The sequence below is a fragment of the Gopherus flavomarginatus genome, chromosome 4 (assembly GCF_025201925.1).
Source record: "Gopherus flavomarginatus isolate rGopFla2 chromosome 4, rGopFla2.mat.asm, whole genome shotgun sequence".
NCBI lineage: Eukaryota > Metazoa > Chordata > Testudines > Testudinidae > Gopherus > Gopherus flavomarginatus.
Window position 1 is genome coordinate 14,828,422 of NC_066620.1, and position 26,834 is coordinate 14,855,255.

General features: G+C 42.0%; 1 protein-coding gene across 1 annotated transcript in view; it reads left to right on the forward strand.

Moving 5' to 3' along the window:
* COMMD1 (copper metabolism domain containing 1) overlaps nt 1–26,834 on the forward strand; it is a 124,146-nt gene that overhangs the window by 44,601 nt on the left and 52,711 nt on the right. Inside the window, exon 2 of the mRNA XM_050952248.1 lies at nt 235–516. Coding sequence (XP_050808205.1) covers nt 235–516 — 282 coding nt within the window. The remainder of the gene's footprint in view (nt 1–234; nt 517–26,834) is intronic.

Consider the following 26,834-nt stretch of genomic DNA (forward strand, 5'->3'; position numbering starts at 1 on the left):
TGTTGCCTATGGGACTAAGCCACTCCAGATGATGTGGTGTAAAAGTTTGGGGTAATAGGGAGAAAGTTGCATATAACAGTCAATTGAATGGCTTTTGCAGGGTTCCTAGATTTGCCCACAATATTCTTGTACAAAATGACTTTCATAAAAGTTTGAAAATGTATGGATGTGCTCTTTTTGTAGATTGTGAAAAAATACATTTGAGCAGGCTTGTCTTTCTTTTTTTCTCTCCAGTCTGTAGCTTCAGCAGACATGGATTTGAACCAGCTGGAGGCCTTTCTTACTGCCCAAACCAAAAAGCAGGGAGGTATCACAGCAGATCAGGCTGCAGTCATTGCAAAATTTTGGAAAAACCACAGAACAAAAATTCGAGAGAGTCTGATAAATCAAAGTAGGTGGGACAACACCTTGAAAAACATGAACTGGAGAGTGGATTTGAAATCGCAGTCAAGACACGTCGATCAAATAAACACCCCTGTTGCAATTGTTGAAATGGAGCTGGGGAAAAATGGGCAGGTGAGCTATCTTCGTTTTTAAAACTTAAAAGATCTGATCTTGGGAAACTCAGACACTAAAACATTTTACCTATTGATTAATTCTTGCACCTGTGCTCACCTTCTTTGGTATAATCTGGTTTCTCTACATAGTCCAGAATAGAGCTCTCAAATCCAATTCCTAACCTTTTTAACTTCAGCTCAGGGTGTCCTGAGGCGTAGAAGGCAAACACTCACTCATTCAGCCTTCCTGGTTATTATGCTAGAATTATTTTGAAAGTTTTCTCTGTTGCCATACACAGAATATGCTAAAACTATAACATGTTGTTGTTATCTGCAAACAAATGCTAGTATTAGGTATAACTACAAGGCACTAGGTTTGCTATGGGCAGTATTACTATGGGGAAATCTGTAGATGCTTTTAATTTAGGATTAGACTCATGAAATATAGTTTTCATAAAATAAAGGCCAATCATAAAGTTCTATTTGCAGTTTTCTTATTGTGACTCTTACCCTATGTAGTCACCATCTGTTTGAAAGAGATGGCTTCTTCCACCCAACTGCAGGAAAGTTGAGCTTGGATTCACAATTTTTAAGTCTGCAGCTCTTTTTCTTAAACGTTTACAGTTCAGTTACCTAGATAACCAAATAACCAGTTTTCCCATTATGAATTTTTATTCTCTTTAGATAGGAGATGGTTTTCGATTTGGTATCTCTTCCTTTGCAAAGTTTCGGCCAACCTTGGAATCTTTTATTTTAATAGCATAGCTAGTATGATTCACTCAGTTTAGTACAAAATTAGAAAAAAATCCAAATATCACTTTAAAGCAAAACCAAGCTTATGCTAAGCATACAAGGTCAAGTTCTACCCCATTACATCTGCCCTTAGTACCCACTGACTTAGTTCTAACTGAGATCAGAATGTGACTGGAAGGTGTGCAAACGGAGAGAATGAGAATGAGAATCCTACTGAAGCAGCATTTACTTTGCTTAATGAATAGCATTTTATGTGAGACAGCCTGTTTGTTTGATCCTCTTCTTTTGTCCAGATTTCTTGTGCGTTTTCAACACAGAGGACATTCTCTAGCTATGCATTTCTAAAGTGACCCATCACTATAATATGTAAGAGCTTTAAAATTTTCTACCCAATTTTACCATTTTTTCCCATATCTTAAGGTTAGAAATGAGTGCAACCCATTAATAGCAAATGAAAGGAACTCTGATCATTAAAAAGAGTGGCTGTGTGTGTGTGTGTGTGTGTGTGTGTGTGTGTGTGTGTGTGTGTGTGTGTTTAAAACTATATAGTTATTAGTCCTTGTTGGAATTATTTTTTTCCCTCACTGGATTCCTTCAATAACAAACTAATTAACAAATACTTTTATGGTCTGTCATTCTCGAGCAGGAGGCAGGCAAAGGAAACATGATGCAGGAGGGGAAAATGTAACAGGCATTTCTGATAAATTTGATTTCTGTTTAAAAAAAATCACAGCAAAAAGATTCCATTTTTATAAACAATATTCATGACTCACTTGAATTATCTTAGCGAGTCCTTTTCATATTTCAAATATGCTTAACACGGAGGATTGTGCAAATCTATTTCTAAACTACCATTTTCTCTAAAGTACATCCAGCAAATTCTCATTTACTTTATTAAGGTCAAAATCCAATCTACTCAGTGAGTTAAGGGACTATTCAATCTGAATACATTGATTTCAGTTATAACACAGAATACAAAGTGCTCACTTTAAATTATTAATTTTTTATTACAAATACTTCTCTGTAAAAAAGATAAAATAAATATTTTTCAATTCACCTCATGTAAATCCACTTAGTTCTACTTCTTGTTCAGCTAATTGCCAAGACAAACAAGTTTGTTTGTATTTACGGGAGATAATGCTGCCCACTTCTTAGTTACAATGCCACCTGAAAGTGAGAACAAAGGGTCGTGTGGCACTGTTGTAGCTGGTATTGGAAGGTATTTGCTTGCCAGATATGCTAAACATTCGTATGCCTCTTCATGCTTCGACTTGTAGGCTCTGAAGTTTTACATTGTTTTGTTTTTGAATGCAGTTATTTAAAACAATAATAATAATTCTACATTTGTAAGTTTCACTTTCACGATAAAGAGATTGTATTACAGTACTTGTAAGAGGTAAACTGAAAACTACTATTTCTTTTGTTTATATTAGTTGTACTGTAATAAAGATAAGGTGAACAGTACACTTTGTTCTGTGTTGTAATTAAAATCAGTATATTTGAAAATATAGAAAAGCATCCAAAAATATTTATAATAAATTTAAATTGGTATTCTATTATTGTTTAATAGTGCTATTAGTCACGATTAATCACAGTTCTATTATTTTTAATCTTGTGATTAATTGCAATTATATTTTTAATCATTTGACAGCCCTAGAATAAATGTATTGGAATCTAGCTCTTATTGAACAAGAAACCACAGATAATTAGGTTTCTCATCAGCTGATAACATTTGAGTTAAATTTGTATATGTTTTTAAATATTGCTTCACTGAATCTTTGGTTTAGGGTCACAATAGTTTATAGTTTTTTTCATTGGTCTCTCTGTGGGGTTTATTCTTAATTGCTCATTGTTACATTCATGTCTTGAGTAGATTTGGAGCCTATAGTACTTTTATTACTGTGATCAAGAAAATACATGTATTATTGCCAGTCTGTAATTTAATAGTCAGGACTTGTTTGGATTTGTTCTTCTTTTTTCTTCTTTTCTTGGATTTGTTTAAGATAGCTAGCTGATAATTCAGGAATAAATTATTCAGAACAGACCGTTTTCATTTGGACACCTGATAGCAGGGGGTATATGTGTGTGTTACTGTGTAACAAATTAACTTAAATATTTTATTTGTTTAAACAGAGGCAATGAAAAGCTGTGTAGGAAGTGCATCTTTCCAGAATTCAAAATAAACAGATACTTCATAGATCTCTGTCTGCAGCTGATTAGAATCACTAAACAGGATATAGTATGTTCCGATGCAATGTCAGTTTTCCCCTGCTTTAAAGTGTAAATGTGTCAATAACTCAATCACTTTTTATGCTTTGCCATCTCTGAATTTAAACCAATATCAATTGTCTTATGTCTGAAAGGCTTTTTAAAGAACTAACATGCAGAGCTTGCTATGCTTCCATGACTGGTTCAGTAGCAACAACAGACCAAGCTTTAAGATTTAGTTTGTGTTGGCTAATTTTATTAATGTTTTCTGCTGGGTTTTATTTTACCCATATTATTTAGATTGAAAATTAAAATGTCTATTTTTCTACAACTCATAAATATGTTATTGATGTCATTTGGAGCTGTGACATTCAGTGCTTATAAAGAAGTGTGTTGCAAGGGGGTAGCTGACACAGGAAAAAGGGGGGAAATTGAGCTGGGTTGCTGAGGGGGCCCACTCTTTGGACTCTTTGGGTCCACTCTTTCCACTCTTTCTGGTAAAACACTTTACCAAAACTGCTGCTCCCAGATTATGACATGCTTTTTTTCAGACCACTTTAAGGACTGTTGACAATATGGAGGAAATGAGTTGTTTTTCCCTCTCCTCCTTCCCAGTTAAGCATGCAGATTGCTAAAAATGTTGAGTGCTTGGTCTACTACTACAGATACTAACTCCTCTAACTTCAGGAAGGTAGCATCTGTATTCTTGATTTGCATTTTGGCACTTTCTCAAGTGAATACTGTACTTAGAGATTTTATGTCTTTTGTACGTTCGATATGCTGCTGCTGCCTGTTTTTTATAGATGGTTGTCAAAGAAGCATAAAAACATTAGTCAGCCCCACCAAATACTCAGCTTCACTGGCTCCCCATTCATGTTAGGGGCTGACTGAAAACTGTCTTAAAATTGCCTTGCTTCAGTCTACTTCATTGACTTTTTCCTCTGTCTCCTCATGCCATTCTTTGCTCATCTATCACCAGCCTTTTCTCTTTCCTTTCTAAGCTTAATCTGTTGTGCTTTCTAATGCCCTTATCCCTCTTCATACAAGAGTCTTATCTTCTGCCATCTAAAAATGCCTTCATGTATCTATACTTCATTGATTCTATTTTCAAATTTGGTGTAGCTTTTCTCCTTTGCTTATACCTCTTCATCTCATTCTCCCTCTCTGTTATTCCTTCATAACTATTTTTTTCCTCTGAAGTCTTTTTTTGGGAGGATACATTTTCAGTGGCATCAGAAAGTAAATGCCACTATGGTTTGCTATTAAACCTTGGAGCTGTGCCATATAAACTTAAACTTATGTTCTGGCCTGGGTGAGCGTCCTCCGATAGGAGACTCTCCCTTTTCTCTTGAGCTGTTTACTTTCCATCCAATATACAAATCCAGTTAATATTAAACTTATTATTAGAAATGTGCACTTAAAAATCAACCGCAAACTATTCAAAGTCGAAATGCTTTATTAGTCACTTGCAATGTATACCTGTCACTGAGGTCCTCCTGTTTACCAGAGAAGGCAAACTTTTTTGTTTATATCATGAATAGTCTGCAGCTACTCCACTGCTGACTGTCTTTGACAGTAGAAACGTATAGAGAAAATATGTGCATTGCTAACGCTATCCATTTTCCTTTTTACTGAAGAGTCAATTCTTTTTCTTCATACAAGCTTTTTTTTTTTTTAATTTAAAAAAAAAAACCAGCAAGAATGGGTGATGTTATTTACTGGCTGCATGGTTGAGAACTTTAAAGGCAAAAGATCGGTCATGGCATGAAGGGAGAACAATACTTCATTGTATTCTATTGTAATTTAGAGTCCAGCACTGAAGAGTATGACATACTGTCTGAAAATCAGCTTGGTTTAAGGTGGTCACAACTTCTTTCTGAGTTTCTGGAATTTAGAGAGACAAGGTAGGTGAGGTAATATCTTTTATTGGACCAACTTCTGTTGGTGAAAGAGTCAAACTTTCGAGCTTACGCAGAGCTCTTCTTCAGGTCTGGGAGAGGTATTTACAGTATCACAGGGTTTGTCTACACTACCCGCCAGATTGGCGGGCAGCGATCAATCCAGCATAGGTTGATTTATCGCATGTACTATAGACCCGATAAATCGACCTCTGAGCTCTCTCCCATTGACTCTAGTACTCCACCAGAATGAGAAGCACAAGCAGAGTCAATGGGAGAGTGTCAGCTGTCGACTTACTGCAGTGAAGACACTGCGGTAAGTAGATCTAAGTACATCAACTTCAGCTACGCTATTCATGTAACTGAAGTTGTGTATCTTAGATCCACCCTGTGCGGTAGTGTAGACAAGTCTACAGCTAAATACAAGTTGGAACAGATTGTTATGCATGAGGAGTTAACACATGTTGCAGGAGACCATTCAAAGTGAAGTGGGCAATTAACACTTCAGTCTGTAAAATAAAGGGGAGTTAGCAGGTTACAGATTATTGTAGTGAGCCATAAATCCAGTATCTTTATTGAGTCCGATTTCTGTTGTCTAGCAAAGTTGTGAATTTAAGCTGCCACACTCATCTTTTGATGATGTTGTACATGTTTTCTTTGAGGACATGGAGTCTGCACTATTTTCATGAACATTACAAGCACAGGTGCACAAGAAGAACCGACTGAGTGACAGGTATACATTGCAAGTGACTAATAAAGCATTTCCAAGGAACATGACGATTCCTTGAAGGACAGATTGCTGTGGGATATAGTGAAAATCAGTTCAAGGTTGTTAGTGGCATTTACGGAGCTGCTGAGGATGATAGTGTGTTGGTTCTGGGCCCAAGAAACAAGCATTGGCTAATGGGATCACATGGGTTAGCCTGCCTGCTGCACCCCAAACGCCTCATCCCTGGCCCAGCCCTATGCCTGGCACCCCCTCCTGCACCCCAACTCTCCCAGCCCAGAGCCCGCACCCAGTACCCAACCCCCCTCCTAGTTGGTGTTCCTTACATAGTAAATCTAGGCCTCTGTAAGAAATTTGGAATCTGTGGTTTGTGTTTAGTTCCAGCAGTAGCTTTCACTGCTAAAGAACAGGCTGAGGATATGTCATGAGTAAGTCGTGCTATGGATAGGGAAAAAATTAAATCTGCCATTGCTGCTGCCAAAGATGGATAAACACTACAGTTCAGGTTGTAACCTAGCTATTTCTGAAGGTAATTTTAGAGAACCTATTTTTAGTAGACTGTATGTTCTGAAAAGACAGATCTGTTTTTGTAGAATGCAAAGAGATGCTTGCCATGGTAAAACAGTTCCAGATTCCATAATTGCAGAATAAAGAGAACATGGTATGCAGTGAAAAAAATATTGTACTTATTCTCCCTACATCCTTAAACTAGTCTAAACTTACATTACTGGAGCTATTGCTTCAGTCAAATATTGGAATTCAGTTAAGAAATATTGCATTCAGTTAAGAGTCCAAACAAATGGATAAGCCTAACCACAGCAAGCCTAATAGACATTGTGATTAAAACTGTAAAAAAACATTGAGTAGAAGTTAGTGAAAAATCACCTTAGTGACCAGGAAGAACATAATCACTGGAGCTTTTGTTCGCCTTGGAAATTTCCAACTTAGAGGGAACAGTTACATAACTGAGTACAGTGAAAAGTGAACGTAAAAACATAAAAGGGCAACAGGTCACATAGCTCAGAGAGAACTAGAGCAGAACTGATTTATTATTTATTATTTGCTAAACAGAACACATTGTACTGGTGGTGGTTCTTCACTTTGTTGATTTGTATCCTTTCCTGAAAGCTCAGCAAAAAAAAAAAAATGTAGCATATCACTGAGAGCAAAACTTTAATTTCTTTATGAAGTATGTTGTGGTTCTAAAAGTAAAGCTTTGAGGCATCAGTTAAAAAAATGTAAGTTTAATTCTAATTTTCATTTTGTCAGAGCTCATGCTTTTAGGTCAAGAGGGCCTGGATTCACTTCCCTGCAGATGACCCAGACTGGCATTGTTACATTTATCTGTGCTGTCTCTAAGCTCTAGATCATAGTTTGTTCCCAGCGCAAGGAACAGAACTCAGGAATCCTGATACCCAACATTCTGATGCTAGTTTACAAAAAAAAATGTCTCTCAGTATGGGATGTTTGTCAGAGGATAATTGCATGCTTCTTCCCTCCACCCCTTTCATCCCCCATTACTCAGATAGGTGAAATAAGAGATCCGTGCTTTGGTTAAGGGGAGCTGTCCTTTTAAGAAGATGGTGTGCCAGACTGAGTGTATTTGAGACTGAGAGCAATGTTTGGGAGATGTTGCCCGTGTTCACCGAGTGGTAAATCCTGTCTGTGCAAACTCAAAAAAGCTCAGAACTTGTTTTAATAAACTTACCTTTCCAGAAAATGGCCTTCACTCTTGAAGGTGTGTCCCTAGCACATATGGGGGATTGGATTCCTTATGAGATGCTAATGAGCTTCAGAGCCTTTTGCCTATAGGTCGCCTCTCTAAATTCAGTCGAATTTGATAGGCATTAACAACTATTCCCATCTGATTGATGATTGGTGCTCCTGTACAGGATGTTGAGTGAGTCTCCATTCCAGTTCCCACATCATAAACTCATCACATGCTTTGCATTAGTTTGCAGACTCAGCAGAGAAACCAAGAACCTCATGAACCATAGCGAGCGAACTGCCCCATTACCTTATAATAGAACATGAGTGCCTACCCTGTTGGCCAAGCAGGCACACTTCCCTTCACTGCCTCTACTGGGGTTCAGAAATAATATGCTCTCCCTCTGGAGTGTTTAAACAATTTTCTCCTTCTCCTGGAGTTTAACTTCCCCCAAAACACTCAGCTCCCTTTTAGGACTAGGGGTCTTCTCAACCCTCCTTCTTGTGTTTGTGGGTTTTGTTCTTTCCTTCAGTCTCTGTCTGTCTGTCTTGGCCTCCGTGGTCTGTAGTCTCCCCTCACACCCAGGGATCATCCCACTCTCCTCCTGGGACTGGAGATTCTGGTCCTGACACACCCATTCTCCTCTCAAGTTCAGGGTTTCTCATTCTAGGGCCTGAGGTTTTCTCTCACACTGTTCCCTACTTGGCACAGGTCCCCTTGTAGGCTTTGCTTGTTACCTCAGGCCAGCTGTGACTTTCAACCAGCTTCTCCCCTTCAGCTGGTGTCTGTCTCCAATTAGTCCCCTGCTCAAAGGGTTCAGCAGCCCCCCTTCTGTTTGGTGTCTCTCTGATCTGAGGGAACAGGCAGCATATATACAGCCATCTTTTCTGGAGCTGATTCTGACTGGATGGGCGGAAGGACAGCCTTGCCCCACTCTGTGCAAGGCTCATAGTCCCAGGCCCTTAAAGGAATAGAAACACTGGTTTTCCCTCAAACACAGCCTATTCCCCTGGGTCCACTTCCTCTTTCTGTCTCCATATCTGTCTTTGTCATTTTCCTTGACCCTTGGATACTAAACTTAAAGGGGAGGCACACCGTGAGATAGATGAGATGACCCTTCAGTCTTCCTATCCTCTAGGGGACAGACCTCACCGTCACATGCCAGTAGAGCAGGGGCGGGCAAACTTTTTGGCCTGAGGATTGCATCAGGTTTTGGAAATTGTATGGAGAGCCAGTTAGGGGAGGGGATCATGGCCTGGCCCCCACCCCTAATCTGCCCCCCCCGGACCCCTTCCCCATCTAACCCCCCACCCCGTTCCCTGATGGTACCCCGCCCGGGACACCTGCCCCATGCACCCCTCCACTCCCTGTCCCCTGACCGCCCCCATCCAATCCCCCCTCCCACTCCTGACTGCCCCCCCCGGGCCCCTGCTCCCATTCATCCCCCCTGTTCCCCGCCCTCTGACTCCCCCAACCCCTATCCAAACCCCAGACCCCTGCCCACCCCTCAGAACTTCCCTGCCCTCTATCCTCAACCCCCCTGCTCCCTGCCCCCTTACCATGCTGCCTGGGGCACCGATGGCTGGCAGCGCTACAGCCATGCCGCCCGGCTGGAGCCATCCACTCCATCGCCACTGCACAGCACAGAGTAATGGGTCAGGCTGGGCTCTGCAGCTGCCCCAGAAGCTCACAGCCTGGCTGCCCAGAGCATTGCGGCGAAGCGAGCTGAGGCTGCAGGGAGGGGGAACGGCAAAGGAGGGGTTGGGGGTAGCCTCCTAGGCCAGGAACTCAGGGGCCGGACAGGAGGGTCCCGTGTGCCAGATGTGGCCTGTGGGCTGTAATTTGCCCACCTCTGCCATAGAGGAAGTTTCACTCAGATTAGGGTTGAGACATGCTGACAGGGCAGTTCACGTGCAAAGTTTACCCTACTTTGGATACAGAACTTCATTCAGTAGGGCTGTCTTTCAATAGCATGAAATCCAGACAGTTTCTGAAGACTGAGCTTGTGCTTATATGCAAATGTATTGCAAATCTGCACAAAATGTATTGTGGAGCTGCATGAAACTCAGCAGCTACAAAACATGATCTGACTGGCCAGTCTGAATGAGGCCAAACTGTGCTGCAACCTTATTAACAAAATGGATTCTAGCCCAGTGTTTCTCAGCATTTTTTGATACCAGGGACTGGCTTGCTGCCTTCCTAAACTGTGTCAGGGAATTGTCAGGGACTGGCACCCAACCACGGACTGGTCATTGAGAAACACTGTTCTAGCATCAGTCACTACCTAGGCTTAGAGCAGCAGGGTTATTCTAGCACAGGTTGGCCCCATCTGTGCTTCCCAAATGGAGATTTAACCTTGCTGTGGTTAAACTAGGTTTTAACTGTCATATAGTTATGAAGCCTGGGAAGGTAGAATCACATTTGTAGACACAGTCTTTAGGTGATGAGTGTAGGCAGGGTCAGAGCAAAATAGAACAGATGGATTAAACAACCAAATCTTTATCACTGTACCTGTGGCTAATAGCAAACGTGCGGCAGCAGATTGCACTTCCTGCTGAGTAACTACCTGCTTTCTCACTGAAGATACAGTACTTACACGCAGATTGTGTATGTTGAGTGCTGCATTTCCAGCTCTTGAGAGGCCAGAAAGCCTCTTTCTGATGTTAGGCACGCTCCACTACAGGGATATGTCATTCATTATTCATGTTTGGAGATGAATACATTTTATACATCAAAAAATTGGTTCATAAAACTGTGAATGGTGGTTGTTTTTTTTAGTTTGTAAAATAATTTATCTCTGGAATGCACAAATATTAAAGGGTTGGGGGAAATCTAAAGCTTAACTTACAAAAAAAAAAAAAAAAGTTCTGCCTGATTTTGCAACACAAAGTATTAGAAATTTTCTCTATTGGTTAGCCTGTGTACAGCAAATCCCATATGTTGGTTTTTCTTTGTGATTTCGTTAGTTGGTGCTCTGTCATGTTCTGTCCGCATTCTCCATTCTTGGGAGCAGTCAAGGTATCGAAATTTACAAGAAGCTGACAACTCAACAAAGAAGCATTCTTGCAAATGTGAATGCCTTTCACATGGCTGTTCAGGCATCCTGGTATTACAAGGATGGCCTGGCCAAATGGATCAAAACAGCATTTTACCAGCAGACCAACATTCCCCCACACTGGTAATATGCTACACCACTGCCAAGAAGAGTTTGGAGGCCCAGCTGGGCCCTGGTACACTAGATTCCTAAATGACACCATGCTGGAGTCCAATACAAAAGAAACTGGGCCTGTGTGTGGGTGTCTCTCTCCTCACCCTGTGTAAATATTAAGGAAAGTGCACTTTTTATTTATAAAATCTAGAAACGATAGAAAATATTTTAGGAGAAGCTAGGCTCCTTTTCGGAGGAGTAAATTTATATTGTAGAAAATATCATTTTCGTGTAGATACTGTAACAATGAAGTTAGTATCTTTAAATGTCTACTTCTCTTCTGCTTTATAGGTCAAGTTTTCAGCAGGTGGCTGCTGGAATTTGCACAGGAAATTTTTATGTTTATTTTTGGTATCGTGCCTCTGCAGGTGCAGTTGTCTCATTTGTGTGTGCAAATGCAGTAACTTTACAATTATACCTTTGCAGGCTGGCCTTTGCCGCCTCTTGCTGAAAATGTGGACCAATAACTAGGTCAGGAAATGTAACTGCTGCTGAAAGAGAAAACAGAATGTGATACCAAGTAGCAAAAAGGAAGGCCTTTAAAGTTAGCTGTATCTTAACATTTACCTCTTCTGCATGGTACAGAAGGAGCCAAGGGCCACTAAAGTTAATGTAGACTCCCACTGATTTTAATGGGCTTTGTATGAGACTCCAAGTGAGTGGCTTTTCAAAGCAATTTGTGGTAAGCTAAAAACTGAACGCACTATAAACTGAACACTTGAGTTCCTGTCACCAGGGATTTCAATCGTAGAAGTCAGCTGAGCAAACTCTCTCTTCATTCTACTTGCATTTCCAGTAGCTGTTGGAGGAAAACATGTGTTGCTGTACTGTGACCAAGTGGGGTGGTTGAATAAGGCTCTGTGTACACTGCAGACCTTACATTGACACAGCTATACCACTGCAAGCTCTCCCGTGTAGTCACTCTATGCTGACGGGAGAGCGCTCTCCTGCCTGAATAATTAAACCATCCCCAATGAGTGGCAGTAGCTATGTTAGTGGGGAAATGTCTCCCAATGACATAGTGCTGTCCACACCGGTGCTTTTGTCGGTGAAGTTTGTTGTTGTTTTTTCACACCCCTGACCGACAAAAGTTTTGCCGAGAAAAGTTCTAGTGTAGACACAGCCTAAGAAGCAGTTGATTAAAGATGCTAACACCTCCGTTCTTTGGTTGTAAATATGATTATCTGCATCTTTTTAAATTTTGAGGGATGCTTATTGCTATCTCTGTTTAGGGCATGTCTAATTTTGACAGGGTGATTACACCTTCAGTACGCTCTGTAAAATATTGTGTCCTGGAGTAACTTTAAGGCCATGGAACCTGTCTGGCTTTAAATATGATATTTAGGGTAAGGCTTTTGGATCCTTTGTGGAAATGCAGAGGTGTTCTAGTGTCTCAGCCAGATGAGGTGTATCTCTGGCTCCAGTTCAGATGTACAGTATAAAAAGCTGAGGGGCTTTTTTTCAGAGGAGAGAGAACTAGATGGAAGAGCATGTGATCTTGTATGGGATACAGTCTTGTTTGTAAGAGTGCTTCTACTCTTTAAAATGTAAAGAGAACCTGAGGAAGGGGTGAGTTCCTCAAAAATTTGCTATTTGTGAGAGGCTGACCTCATGGGCGCTTCTCCCATTTCTAGAGCCATTCCTCCTGTGACATCTGATTTGCCTTGGACATGTTCTGACATTGCACCATTTAAGTATTTCAGTGCATCACTGCAATGTTAAAAGTACGTTGTTGGTCTAAGAGTCAGTCCTACTAAAGCAAGGGTGGCTCTTCAGAGGTTAATATGTGGCTCCTTGTATAGGCACCAACTCTGGGGCTGGAGCTGCAGGTGCCAACTTTCCAGTGTGCCAGCGTGTGCTCACTGCTCAATCCCTGGCTCTGCCACAGGCCCTGCCCATACTCCACCCCTTCCCACTCCCTCTCCTGAGCCTACCGTGCCCTCGCTCCTCCCTCTCTCCCCCAGTGCCTCCTGCACACCATGAAACAGCTGATTGGGAGATGTGGGGAAGGATGGGGAGGTGCTGATCAGTGGGGCTGCTGGTGGGCAGGAGGCGGTGGGGGGAGGGAGCTTCAAAAAAATTTATAGTACATCCCTCCCCCATTCTATTCTTTTTACCTTAAAATATACAAGTACAGTCTAGTTGAAGATTAAGGTCCTCTGTCCTCCGTGTGGGAATGAACACACATTTTTGGGTTTTTTAGAAGCAGTTGCGCATAGGGGATTGAAGGTTTGAAAGAGAACTTTTCTGAAAGGATGTCAAGGTGCCAAATCCTCCTCTTTTGGGGAAAAATATCCTATTTTTAATTTTAAACCAGTTTTTAAAATACTTCAGTTCTGTGCTTGGTGCCATTTTCAAACAGCAAAAGAGAGAGAGGTTGCTCCTAATTCAAATCCATCACCAGTAATAATAAGAAATAAATTGTAATGATAGGTACATGCATATTAAAGTTTCCTCCAGAGGATCTGACTCTTCAGTCCTGGCCTAGATTTCTGGCTGGGACTTGGGCTTAGGCGATGCAGAGCAGGACTATGATTGGCTTTCCAGCCGGCCGTCATCAGGTTCCTGAGTCCCCAAAAAATCCTGGCTCTCAGGCATTCTTGTGCTCATCTCATGATGGGTTTGGCTGGTTGCCCTTAGTGGTGGGGGAGAGTGTGGGTAGCAGGTCCTGGGCAGTGCCTGGGATGGGTCATACCGTAGTGTAGAATCTTTTCCAGTTCACCAAAAAATGGACCGGTCACATGTCCTCTGCTGGATTGCCTAATGTTAGTCCTCATTTCAGTGTACTTTGTCTTGAGCTGCTTGCTCTTTATCTGACACTGGCTGGTGTCCCTAGTGGATATGTGCTTCGCTACGCCCACGAAAAGGTCCTTGTTCCTGTGGCTGGCCAAAAGCGCTTCCTGAATCAACACTTCTCCCAGATGGTGGTCTCAGCACAGCTCCAGGCAGCTGTGCAAGGCATGTTGTGGGGCTTCTGGAGTGCTGTCAAGATTATATCACCAGAATGATGATATACTGGAACCAGAAGCAAAGGGGGCAAAATCTGGCTCTGCAGTTTTAAAAGGGGGAAGGGCAGTCCTGGAAACTCGACACCAGGGCAGGGAGGGCACTCAAGTAAATGGACAGGTCAGTGACTGTCAGCCTGCAAAGAACTTTAGTATAGCCGCAGAAGCAAGCAAAAAATGGTGCACAGCAATCGCATGCACATAAACAAAAGACCGAACTAATACTGTTCAAAGTAAGCCTAGTCCACTTGGCAAGAGTTTACAATAAATGTGTAGTGTACAGTGATGGGTTGTGTCGTGTGCATGTAAGTCTTTTGAAACCATATGAACTCGATCCAATTTAAAACCTGCATAGACAAGCCCTAAGAGTAACTGAATTCTATTCCTTCTAGAATTATCTAATCAGCTGCACCCATGCAAATCTATTAAAGGCAACAAGGTTGCATAGGCACGTCTGAACGCATATTTTCGACTATCAACCCTCTGTTACGTTGGTGAGATGTGATAAGGAAAGAATACAGCTTGCCTATGGTTAAGCAAGGTTAAACTCCACTGGTGCAAATCATAACTTTCCTTGTCTGCACTTCAGGTTTTCTTTGGTGTAGCCACATCAGTTGCTGGCCACCGATTGCTGGAATTGGGACAGATCCCCAAATGTACACTAGGCTTTTGAGCCTCATTTGAATTTGCAAGACTCCTGGTAGTCAGAAAAATTGGTTTGACATGTAAACTGATCATATTTGATTACTGAGAGGCAATAAATGTTAAATCCAAGAATGCCATTTTTATAGAATCACTTTCAAAAGCAGAACCTCACTTCAAGGTATTGTAAAATTTGCATTCCACTTAAGCTGTAAATATGACAAAGGATTTGGAAGAATTAGCATGATGATGTCATTTTCAAGAATGCAGCCTGGAAGGAAGCATCTTAAAAGAACCCAAGCTTGAATAGAGTCACAGCGTAACATTATGTAGGACAGAGGTGGGCAAGCTACAGCCCGCGGGCCACATCTGGCCCATGGGACCGTCCTGCCTGGCCCTTAAGCTCCTGGCCAGGGAGGCTGGTGCCCAACCCCTCCCCTGCTGTCCCTCCTCCCCCGCAGCCTCAGCTCGCTGCACCGCCAGTGCTCTGGCCCGCCGCTCCTGCCAGGAAGGTGGTGGGACTGTGACCTCCTGCCACTCTGAGCAGCATGGTAAGGGGGAAGGGGGGGGGGTCGGATATGGGGCAGGGGTTCCCAGGGGGCAGTCAGGGGACAGAGGATGGTTGGATGGGACAGAGGTTCGGGTGGGGGGGGCAGTCAGAGGACAGGGAGCAGGAGGGGTTGGATAGGGGTGGGGGTATGGATGAGGTTGGGGAAGTCAGGGGACAGGGAATAGGGGGACTGGATAGGGGGTGGGATTCCGGGGGCAATTGGGGCGGGGGTCCCAGGAGGGCGTGGTCAGGGGACAAGGAGCGGGGGTGTTGGATGTGTCAGTAGTTCTAAGGGGGGCAGTCAGGGGGCGGGAAGTGGGAGGGGGCAGATAGAGGGAGGGGTCCAGGCTGTTTGGGGAGGCAGAGCCTTCCCTATCCGGCCCTTCATAAAGTTTCGCAACCCTGATGTAGCCCTCGGGCCAAAAAGTTTGCCCACCCCTGATGTGGGAATTTACAGTAGCCCAATATATTTAGTCTTAAGTAATGTATGAGGCATGACAGATCATCAGTGCAGTGTATCATGGTCAGAAGCAAAAACCCCTTTTAGAAAATTACACTGCTGCTCGAAGCAGTCGTTTTAAGTAATTTGCGGTTAATTTTAAATTGCCTGCTTTTACAGCTTTTATGGAAATGGAGCACTTAAATATTCCAGAACCAGGGTGCTTAGAAAGATGGCTATGAAGGAGCTAGAGTGTGATCAAATTTAATTAGATTGGAATCTGCTCCTGCTTACAGATACCTAGTTTATATGTTGGGAACAAATAGAGAATGCTTGAAAAACTGTTCTTTGCCGTGCAAAGCCTTGTGGAGACTTGCAAAGAACACTTGACTCACCTGTCAGTCTCTCACTGCATGAATCATATAAAAATTGTTATTGAATTTACATAAAAATACTTGATGTGCTGTTGTACTTTGCACCTCCACGATAAGCAGGTCATTACATCATTGTCAGATAAGGATGTTTCACGCACCTTCTTCCTCTGAAGCATCAGGTACTGGCTACTATTGGAGACGAGATGGCCCATTGATTTGATCCACTTTGGCAACTTCTGTGTTTTGATAAAATATTAATGATTGTGAAGAAATTTACTAGGTCATTTTGGCTGTATCATACACTATTCATATTATAACTTACATAGTCAGTGGCTTTCTTCCTCACTTGAACAGATTGCTGTTTCCTGCTTAGGAAGGTGGGAGATTGCAGAGATTTTCTTTCCCAAACTACATTTTATAGAAGATTTATGCAGAATAGTAGGACAGGTGATTACAGCTTCACTGTTTTGGCAGGGAAAATAGTTATGGTGGTGTTGAGTTGATGTCAGTACACTCTGAAAGACAAGGTACTGCTGTCTGCTGCATTAGAAACCTGTCTGTGAATGAAAATCAATATGTGTGATAGGGATAAAATATAGATCATATACATGGATGAGTGGATATAGACAACCTCTCTAAATGTTTTATGTACAAAAAAACACAATAAAAGAACATGAAGAAAAGAAATTTAGAGTTTGAAAATTCCAAATGCAACCTGTGATGGTTGTGGAATTGATACATAGTAATCTAATTCTGAGATGTAATGATTTTATGAACACTGTATGTGACTTGGTAGGTGAGGGTGAGTTACTGTATATTGGGTTATAAAACTTTTCTATATGAATGCATTGATCTAGTTTAATAGTGGGCTCTGGGAAGACCAGCCTGGATGAAAACAAAGGCTCCAGATAAGGCACCCGAGCACACACTTGAAAGACAGTGGGCAAAGCTGTCAGTTTAAGGATCTTAAATCCTGCCTCCAAGGAAGAGGAAAGCTTGTTTTGCCAGGCTGGGAACGTAGAGATCAGAAAGACTGAACAAAAGAAGAGGAGGGGAAGAAATGGCCTGTGGGTGCTAGAACTGGGGATGCTACCGCATCCCCTGGCTTGAAGTGGTTTACGTCGTATACAGAGTTTACAGATTGATTCAATGGGTCTCAGCACCCCCACTATATAAATTGTTCCACAGAATTACTGCCTCATTTATTGCACAGGATGGAGAGGGTTCACTGAATTGGGTAGCTGTTAAATATTTTATGTTCATTATTTGTGTGGCTTAGCACCCTTCATACTCTGCTCCAAATTCAGAACTGTTCATTTCCTCATGGGCTTTTTTATAATACTCATCACTATAATGTCTGAGTGCTTCACAAACAGTAAAGTTTATTTTCAACAGGAACCCTATGAGGTGAGGTGGTATTATAATCTCCATTTTAAAGATGAGGAAATGAGGCACAATACTTACATACATTTTTCATGTTCAGAGCACAACTTCCCTGGATTCAGTTGCAGTTGTTGCAGACACAAAGTGCCCGAGGGGGGCAACAGCGGGGTTCGCTGCCCGGTGTACTTCGCGCCAATAAACACACCAGGGTGGAGAAGCAAACAAAGATTATTTGAGATCTCAAAGTGGTGCAAGGAGACTGATGCCTCAAATCAAGCACACCTACACAAGCGGCTTTTCCCTTTTTATAAGTTTTTTTTCTCTTTCTTTCCCCCCACCCCCACTCCTTCCTTCCCCTGTAGCAGTTATGTAAGCGCAGGTGCATTAAATAATCTTGGCCACGGCAGCTCGTTAGTAAGTTTTCCTTCTGCAAGTTATCTTGTCCTTCTGCTAAAGGTGCACAGGCCTTATCACTACTGCTTTAGACCGGTTTGAGCTGTGCTGCAACTGATAACTTACTGTTGCACATTTAATTTCACAGCTGCTAGCTTTCTAGATCAAGTAGAGTTGAACATGGAGGAGCTTTGGTTCACTGAGGCCTAGATTTGTGCCTAGTGACACCAACACAGTCACAAGTGTTCAGTTGTTCTGCAAACCAGGATGCAAATGTTTCAAGTTGGGCACTCAGAAAATGAAGAACACACAATTAGAACCTCTGTGGCAAAGGGAGAGAGAGAATCCAGTCTTCCAGGGCAGCATTCAGTTGTCTTAACCATGAGATCATCCATTTTCTTTCTGCAGTTCCCTGTCTCATTCACTACATACCTTACAACTTTTGTCACAAATAAAGCAGGGGTCCTGCAGACAACAGCCCTACTCATTACATAACCCTGATTAATTCTCTGAGCACAGTCCATCCTATACCCTAAATGAGGCAGAGGTCCCATGAAAAATATTGTATTTGGTTGTATAATTAAAGACAATTGTGATAGGTTTGGTTACAGAGACCCCTTTGGGACTGTCACCTGACATGCTGAAACTACCTCTGAGCCCATTTTCCCTGTCAGCTTGGGACTCTAGAACCCTGCCTTGTTGAACCAGACCTGCAAGCCTGCTGCAACACAAACTCAATGTCTGAACCACGTCACCAAAGTTGCAGGCTTTAATTGAAAACCACTAAGCAGGTACTCCTGTCTCCAACACCCAGCTTCCCATGGGATCCAAGCCCCAAATAAATCTGTTTTACTCTGTATAAAGCTTATACAGGGTAAACTCATGTAACACTGACGGAGAGATATGCACAACTGTTTGCTCCCCCAGGTATTAATAGACACAACAAAGTAAGTCACCAAGCAAAATAAAATAAAACATGCAAGTCTAAGCCCAATACATTTAAGAAACGGAATACATGTAAATCTCACCCTCAGAGATGTTCCAATAAGCTTCTTTCACAGACTAGGCTCCTTCCTGGTCTAGGCCCAATCCTTTCCCCGGTACAGTTCTTGTTAGTTCCAGCTCAGGTGGTAATTCTGGGATTTCTCATGATTGGCAGCCCCGTTCTGTTCCACCCCTTTTATAGCTTTGGCCCAGGCAGGAATCCCTTGTCTCTCTGGGTTCCCACCCCTCCTCCTGAATGAAAATGCATCAGGTTTAAGATGGATTCCAGTATCAGGTGACATGGTCACATGTCACTGTAAGACCTCATTCTTCATTACTCACAAGCTGGCCCCCACATCCACAAGAAGGCTTGCAGGTAAATAAACCATCTGTAGCCAATTACCCTAGTCAGTGGGTGCCATCAAGATTCTAAACCACCATTAATGGCCCACACTTCGCATAATTACAATAGGGCCTCAGAGTTAACTTCATATTTCTAGTTTTAGGTACAATAATGATACATACGTTCAAATGAGATGAACACACACGGTAGATTATACGCTTTGTAATGATACCTTGCAAGAGACCTTTTGCATAAAGCATATTCCAGTTACATTATATTCGCATTCCAAGCATATTTTCCTAAAGCATATGGAGTGCAACGTCACAACAATATAATACATATGCACAAGGAGGCTGAGTTAGGGTTGCACAGGAAACTCTAATTCTGGCATTCCTAATTTTTGAGTACTTGACTTTGGAATTGTAATGTTCTTTTCAAATAAGTTTTATTTAATGTAATATGTATGCAGTTGTCTAGATTCTGAAAAATTCAGTTGTAATATTTGCTAATCCTGATGTTTTCTTGAAACTAATCTTTGCTAAAAGTACTAAAATATTTTATTTTTGGTACAATAGTCTTACTATTGGAAAACCTTGTTGTATCAAGATATTTTAAAAGGTCAATTGTGTTATCTGATATTCATTTGAGTTTTCTGCTGTGGTGGGAAATATTATTTGATTTGGCACACAGAGAAGATATTCATGGAACAGAGCTATTTCTACTGTCTGGTTCGTAGTGAACTTTTTGAAAAAGTCTGTCTTGCTTTTAACAGAGTTTTCTTTAAAAATTAACAATGTGGGTTGGGAAAGAAGATTCAGATTGCGGAAAGGTATTTATTTGACTTGGACCTCCTGTGTGTACAGTTGAACATTTACCTATAGTTAAATACATGTATTTAAGGATTGTATGCAAATAAATGAGGAACACTCTTGACCATTTATAAGACTCAGAAAAAAACACAGCTGGGACAACTTCAAGCAAAGAAAAATCAATATGAGGGTGTTTGGAAAGGAAATATTAACCCCTCCCTGTGCATAGGGTGGGAAATAGTTTAGAAGCCCTTTCTTTCCCTGTTACCATCTTCCTAGTCCATCTACTACCTCTTAGTTTAATAAGAATTGTAGTATGCCAAGAAACTTGTGCTCCTGTGTAAAAATAAATTTATATGCAAAATATCCAGCCTCATCTTCTTCTTGCAGCTTCCATTTTCCCTGTGGGACAAACATGGAACTAATATGTAAAACTGTCACCATTTTATAAGCATTGTATGTGACCTTGTCAGTGATGTAAAGTTACTGTATAAATAGGGTTCAGATTCAATAGTGTTTGTACAGGAAGATGACTCGATGGTTTCCTAGGTAACAATACCCAAGACTAACTTGAAAGACAATGGCAATCTTCCAGGCTCAAGGTCAAAATGACCTTTTGTTTTGTTTGCCAGGCTGGGAGGCTAGAAATCAAAAGAACTAAAAGCAGTTAAGTGTTTTGATCCCTGCGAAGGGTGGTGAGTTGTCAGGAGCTGCCCAGGTGTTGTCAGTGAGCTCTGACAGAGAGAGAGAGAAGCTGATGCAGAGAGAGGCTCTGCAGAGGAATCTCTGAGAAGTTAGGCTTGTCTACACTACGACTTTTGTCCCTCAGGGATTTGAAAAAACACACCCTTGACCAACTTAAGTTTCACTGGCAGAAGTCTGGTGTGGACAGTGGTATGTCGGCAGGAGAGTTCGACCAGTACTCCTGAGGGCATTTGGCACCAACAAATTAAAAATTCTGCGCACAGTATTTTAAAATTCTGCAAATTGTATTTGTCAAATAAATGTGGAGACTGCAGTGTAGTATTGGGGAGCACAGGCCACTTGCTGCACAGAGGTGAGAGATCACTGTGCAGCTCCCCCCAGGATATGGACTCAGCGGTGAAGCTGCACCCATCTCTGACATAGCACAAGGACCAGGTCTGCCCCTCTAAGCCAGGTGCACCAGGTATGGGCAGGCAGGCTCAGAAAGGCAGGATCAAAGTGTGGAGGGACTTAGCATGGGGGGTCCAGGTATGGGTTGAGAGGGTTCAGTGTGGGGCACTCTGAGTGCAGGCAGCTCATTGGGGGATCTGGGTGCAGGGGGATCTGGATGCACAGGGGCTTATTTGGGGGCGGGTTTCTGGGTGCATCAGTAATGGGACTCTGCAGGGGGGTCTAGGTGAAGGTGGTTGGAGCACAGCGAGGGAGTGTCAGAGTGTGAAGGGATAGAGCTCAGTAGGGGGGTCGGTGTGGGGAACTCAGTGCGGGGTCCAGATGCTGGGGAAGTGAGGCTTAATTGGGTGGGGATCCAGTTGTGGGTGGCTTGTTGGGCTGATCCAGGTGCCGGAGGAATGGGGCTTGTTGGTGGGGTTCTGGGTGCGGGGCGGGGGGGGGGGGAAGGCTTGGTGGGAGGGTCTGGGTTGAGGGGATGTAGATGCACAGGGGTTGGGCGGATGGGGGAGCAGGTCTCTTTACAGTGATCCCTCCCCCTGCAGCTGAGTAACGATGGGTGCAGGAAGCATGGGGAGTGAGGGGGAGTTTGCAGAGCTTCCTATAGTTGGGGGAGAAATCTGGGGATGCATCTGACACAGTCCCGGATGCCATGTCTGGGAAGTAGTTGTCTCATCCTCCCCAGCCCAGCCGGGACTAGCAGCTGAGCCCAGCGCAGGTTAGGAACCACCAGACGGGTTTTCCCCAGTCCCTCCTCCTGCCCCACAGTGATTTACCTCTCTGCTGGCTGCCCAGGGCACCTGAAACATCCTGCTGGAGAGGGTCGCATGATGCTATTGTGGCTTCCCTTTGCTTCCCTATCAGAAAGTCATTTTTCTGCGGGAAAGCAAAGAAATCTGCGGGGAACATAAATTCTGTGCATGTGCAGTGGTTTAGAATTCCTCCAGGAGTATACCAGGGTCCCCATTATCAAAGATGCTTAAAGACTTGGTAAACTAGGCAAATGGATAGTCACTTTGATTATTTTTAGGATATATTTTCTCTGAAACGCTTTTGTTCTTCAAGTGCTTTCTCATCTCCATTCCATGTTAGGTGCATGTGCGCTGCATGCACCATTGCTGGAGATTTTTCCCTGAATGTACTTCGCTTTAAGGAGCTCCTTGGTCATGGATTACTACTGTCATTGCCCTGGCGGGAACAGCTTTGCTGGTCTGGACATAAGTTAAACCTGCTAGGTAAATCATAGTTGATACAGAAGGGGATGCACCCCAGGGCCCAGTCTGAGAGTGGGTGAGTTGTGTGATTCCACCCTGACGACAAGAATTCTGAGACCTAGAAGAGGTGTTTTCTCAGAGATCTGGAGAGATCAGAGGTGTACTTCATCCAGTAACTGTGTCACCTTGATCTGTTAATTCCTGTTTCTTATTCCTTCCATTTCCTCCTTCTGCCTTCACTGACCAGTTCTTTCTCCCACTTCTCTGGTTTCTTCCTAGTGTACTGCTCCTGCCATCCTGTCTACCTTCCATGTTCTTTCCCCTGTTGCTTTTCCTCTGTCATCTTCCCAGGTTCCTTCTACCTCTTCTGCTCTTTCCTTTCACCAGTGTCTGCCTGGATCTCTAATAATTCAAAGGACGTTGAGTTGTTCCAAGAGCCGTTGGAATCAGAGACCACTATTGATGCCTGTTTCTGTGCATCCTGTGAGAAGAGAAGCTGATGGGGCAGGACAGATGAGGGTGTGTGTGTGTTTTCACTATTGCACTGGGAGCAGAGCCGTGTTCTGGAAACAGTAAATTCTTATTCTTCAAAGTTAAAAACTATTTCCCAAAAAAGTTGTAAATATGTTAAAGTTAAATATAAATGCTTTCTTTTTTTTTTTTTTAATAATGGAGAAATCTTCATGTGAACCTGTAGGTGAAACAAGTTCATGTATAATATATTTTTGGGTGAATTAATACTCATTTGATAATCTATTTTACCTGACTTTTTAATGTGCTATATGTAATCTCTTCACTTGTAAATGCATATTCCTGAAGGGCATAATTTGGTTAGATGCATTAATTATTGTTTATATTGTGTTAGTGCCTAGATGTCCTTTTTTGCCAGATGTTGTGTGGGTGAGTAAAACAAAGACAGTTCCTGTGCCAGAGTGCTCAGAGTGCAGGACTATAACCAGCATACGTAATGGATAAATAGGGTTGAGGTTGGGTGAGAGGCAGATTACAGTAAAGGTATTTACATGTGTATAAGTAAATAGACTGTCATCACTATGCAGATAAGTGAAGTATATTAATGCTATGCATTTAACTGTACAGATTTCTATTATGTGCTTCATTGCCACCTCTGAGAATTGCCATGTATTTGCATGTTTGTTTTGTTACTATCACATTTTTCACAACTGTTCTTTTAAACAGAATCACTTAGCAACCTCAACTTTAAACTTAACTAAATATTGTTTAGGTATTTAATAAGTTTACCAAGGAAACCAAGCGTGCATGGGCTTGAGGTATCTGTAGAGCATTTCTTTAAATATCATTTGACTAAGGTGTCAAGGTTTCATTTTCTGTGCTTCATTCGTAGGATGCTGTTCATACTTTATACAAAAAATGTTGCCTCCCCTCCCCCCTTAATATTTCTATCAGACTGTGGTTTTAGTTAAACTTGCTTTAACATAAATTCTTGAGACTGAAGAACAAGGTATAGGAATATATGAAAACCCAGATACATTTATTTAAAAACGAATGGTTTAATATGTTGGAAGATGTCTGTGTTTTGTGCTGAAATCAGTTTGCTTTTCCAGTGGCAAATGCTATTAAACTATGCTAACACTGTAGCATTCAAAACTTTAGGCATGCTAAAGCTCCAATTGACAGTTACACGTTTTGCCATTGACTGAAACAGGAGTTGGATTAACCTCTTTATTTATGGCTTTTCTTTAAATGAGCCACAAGAAACTCCCCTCAACTGTATCCTCATGGTATCAAATGCTCTTAAATATTTCTTTTGCTTGAGACTTTAAATATATACCTCATTTACAGCCTTTGTGTCGCTTACCCATCACTGTATTCAGAAGCCTCATCTAGGGTTTAGTGCTGAGCAAAGATACATAAATTGAGAATCTGAGAAGGGAAAAGTAAACAGTGGAGAAAAAAAGAGGCTTTTGTGAGTCCAAGATGAGCATTTTAGTCATATGATCAGTATAAGCAGGAGAATTTTTTATCAGCTTTTTTGCATATGTTTTTGTGGCTGATGTGTCCTTGGCTATTACAATTTATGGGTGTGATATAAAAATCTAAACAGAAAAGGAATGGCTTCTATAACTCTGGCTAAGTTACCCTGATTTAGAAGCATGGCAGAGACTTAACATTTTTCCATAGAGTTGCCTTCAACCACACAGTGAAAGTACCATATTGTGTTGTTGACAGCTAAGTCATCTCACAAAAAAAGAAGCAAAGGCTTTGTTAAACAAGTTGTGTTTGATATTTACCTGAGGTATAAAATATACCTTGAGTTTTTTGTAAACAGAGTCTCATTATTTGCATAAAAATCTGACTATAACAAGCCCTTCTGGGTTATCCAGGTCTTGGGACTGTATTGTTTTCCTTTCTATCTGTGGCATTTTCACTTTTTCTGGTTAGAAAATAGCTAATTATAATTTCTCAGATACTCTTGTAACTCTCCTTCACTGGGTTTGTACACACCCATTCACACACAGGCCTTATCTTCTTTGGGAATTTGCCCCTGATGATCTGCCATTCAGTGGCCACAGGGCCATTCCACAATATTTTGGCACCTGAGGCAGGGAGCTCAAATGACTCCCCCAGACCCCCTTGCTTGGGCCACAACTTTGAAAGATCTCGATTCTGCCTTCCTCCAGCACAGCATTCCTCCATCTTTGTGCATCTAGAGCAGAGAAAATACATATGCACCAGCAACAGACACAATTTTTTACACTCTGGGTCCTAATGGTACACACTCCCCCACCTTCCCTCCCTCCCCCCCACAGTCTGGCACCTGATACAGCTGCCTCAGTTCGCCTCATGGTAAGGCCAGTCCTGAGTGGCCAGCCACTGATTTAGCTGTACTGGTGCTAACTCCAAGAATAGACAATCAGGATAAGCTCAAATGGTTGTAAGAAGCTACTCCAGTCGCTGGCCCTCAATTATTGGAATTGGGGCAAATTTGCAGTATAGACATGGTCATAGATATCAGAGGTGTTACTTGGTTTTAGATTCTTATGGGAGTAGAAATCCAGACGTTTCACAGGAAATCTGATGATCTCTATAGAAGTCAATGGAACATTATGATTTCATCCACATTGAAAAAAATGTTACCTGTGTGTTCCTTGATATCCCCTAATTAGTCTTGCTGCATTATGACAGTGGTGTGTCAGTAATAATTTACCAGTTTTATGTGTGAAGGAATCCCATATGTTAGGGCCATAACTTGGACAGTGTTTTTTGTCACCTTATATCTTTAGTAAAATATAGATCAGTTGTGTTGCTAATTTTTATTCAAACACTGATTTTGATAACAATGTGCCACAATTCTTCCTCCCTGTCCCAAGCCCCTCACTTTTTCCTGGTGGGACTTATTCACATAAATGCTGAAACTAGGGATTCTGGGGATGCTGCCGCACTCTCTGGCTTGAAGTTGTTTCGATTGTATAGAGGGTTTACAGTTTGATTCAATGGCTCTGAGCACCCCCACTACAAAATTGTTCCAGCACTCCTGCTGCTTCAAGGCGGGGAGCCTCAAGCATCCCCTTGTAGTGTAGCCAGTCGGCTTGCAAGGGAGGGGCAAAACCCGTGATTTTGTGATAAAAGAACATTCATTATGGGTTTAGTCCTGGATATTATGTCTGGGAGTTAATGGTTGTGGTTATAAGCTTACTAAGGCATTATATTCTACCTCTACAATACAGCATGTTAATGTTTTCATTTCAGAGGTTTTAATTCTCTTCTGACATCTCTTTTTTATATCATCTCCTCAGGAATAGATTTGAGCTCTTTCTGGGCTACAAGTAACCTAGGCAGGGGTGTGTGTGTACACGCACACACAAAAGACTGTCTTATTAGACATTAATGTGGGCTAAATTACAGCGTGATTTCATATTTTATATACACAAGCACCCAAAGCAACCATCATAATTAAGATTTGTGGGCACATAAGAAAAGAGAAAAAAAATTATCCTGCTATTTTTAGAGTAGATAGGACTTGTCTCCTACAAGGAACAGCACCAGGAATTAATTGCCCTGGATTTGTCCTATAATGTGCTGCACAGTGAGATGGAAATATCTCCCTGATTTTCATGTGAATCAGTATCAAATACGTATTTATAGCTGTAGCCTATAGAGACAGATTTAGCATTTTATTTTACTAGAACACAAGGAAACTACAGGCCTGTATATTAGAATTGAAAGGTGGATAAGGAACTGGTTAAAGGGGAGACTACAACGGGTCGTACTGAAGGGTGAACTGTCAGGCTGGAAGGAGGTTACTGGTGGAGTTCCTCAAGGATCGGTTCTGGGACCAATCTTATTTAACCTTTTTATTACCGACCTTGGCACAAAAAGCGGAAATGTGCTAATAAAGTTCGCGGAAGACACAAAGCTAGGGGGTATTGCTAACACGGAGGAGGACCGGGATATCATACAGGAAGATCTGGATGACCTTGTAAACTGGAGTAATAGTAATAGGATGAAATTTTAACAGTGAAAAGTGCAAGGTCATGCACTTAGGGATTAATAATAAGAACTTTAGA